Below are 1,136 nucleotides of genomic sequence, written 5' to 3' on the forward strand. Positions count from 1 at the left end.
ATTTACACCAAACGCTGTCAAACCTCCCCTTCTCATTTGCTCTATCATGTGGCTTTGTGCGCATTCCACTGTCTTGAACTTTTAATACAAAACTGACAATGAAGATGGTCTGAAATAGTATTTTTGCTAGTTTTTCTCCAAAACACACACTATCTGAACATGCACAGAGTCTGACAGGAGCTGCAGTGGAACAGCAGGGGAGGGGGTGATGAAGACGCTCAGTGCTTCTTCCTCAGCCTGAGGTTCTTGCGGCGGCTGCCCGGCACTCTCGTTCCTTCCCCTCTGACCTCCTTTCTTTACACAAAAGTACTTGGTCACTGTCTTCCTGCACTGCTCGCACTTCACTGCGCAGCACCAGTGGAATTTACAGTTACAGCTCGACACCATCTCGGCCTTGCGCTCTTCCACGGCCAGCCCGCACTCCCCACACAGCCTCTTGCAGCTGCGTTTTCCCATTTGCTCAGGTTCTTGCCCTTCTTGAGGCACTCGCGGCCCTCTGTGCCGGCAAGCCCAGGGTGCGGTTTTCCAGGCAGTAGTCGGGGGAGTCTTCAAGGTGGACCAGCTCCTTGCGAGAGATGGAGCTGAAGGTCTCGGCAATCGCCCCCCGGCTAGCCGCGCTGTTCCCCGCTCCTCGGAGGAGATCCACTTTCAAAGCCCTGTGGTACTTCTCCTTCAAGTAGTTCCCCACCTCCCTGAACTCTGGCAGCTGCAGCCAGCAGGTCTGAGTGGTGCAGCTTCCTGACACCCCATGGCACTTACATGTCCTCTGCATGGTCCCTTTTACAGCCTGGGGAGGTAAAAAGGGAAATTCATTACTTGACAGCAATGTTGAAGAATATTATGTTTTGTTCCCAGTATCATATTAAAAAATAGTGCAAAAATGAAAAAAATCATGCTGTGATTGTGAGTATTCACACACACACACACATACTTGTGTGTCCACATAGGTAATGTGCATAAGGGTATGTGTGTGTGTAAAAGACAGGATGTCCATTGTCTTTTGACTGATGTGTTGTCAAATTAACTGATTGTATTCTCAAAGTTTTCTAGTTAAGTAAAAAAAAGGGATGAATACACTGAAAGGAAGAAATGATAGCTTAAAGGTCCATTGCTGAGTTTCTTTGTCGTCCTCAGTG

At 48.5% G+C, this 1,136-nt stretch overlaps 1 protein-coding gene across 1 annotated transcript; it reads right to left on the minus strand.

The window, feature by feature from the left end:
- Positions 1-218: 218 nt before the first annotated feature.
- Positions 219-958, minus strand: LOC108880367 (protein Wnt-8-like). Its single transcript, XM_018671843.2, is given in 5 exon segments — positions 219-260; positions 262-452; positions 455-502; positions 505-787; positions 932-958. Coding segments are annotated over 5 exon segments (591 nt in total).
- Between the last annotated feature and the right edge of the window lie 178 nt (positions 959-1,136).

Source organism: Lates calcarifer, linkage group LG16_LG22 (genome assembly GCF_001640805.2).
Source record: "Lates calcarifer isolate ASB-BC8 linkage group LG16_LG22, TLL_Latcal_v3, whole genome shotgun sequence".
Lineage (NCBI taxonomy): Eukaryota > Metazoa > Chordata > Actinopteri > Centropomidae > Lates > Lates calcarifer.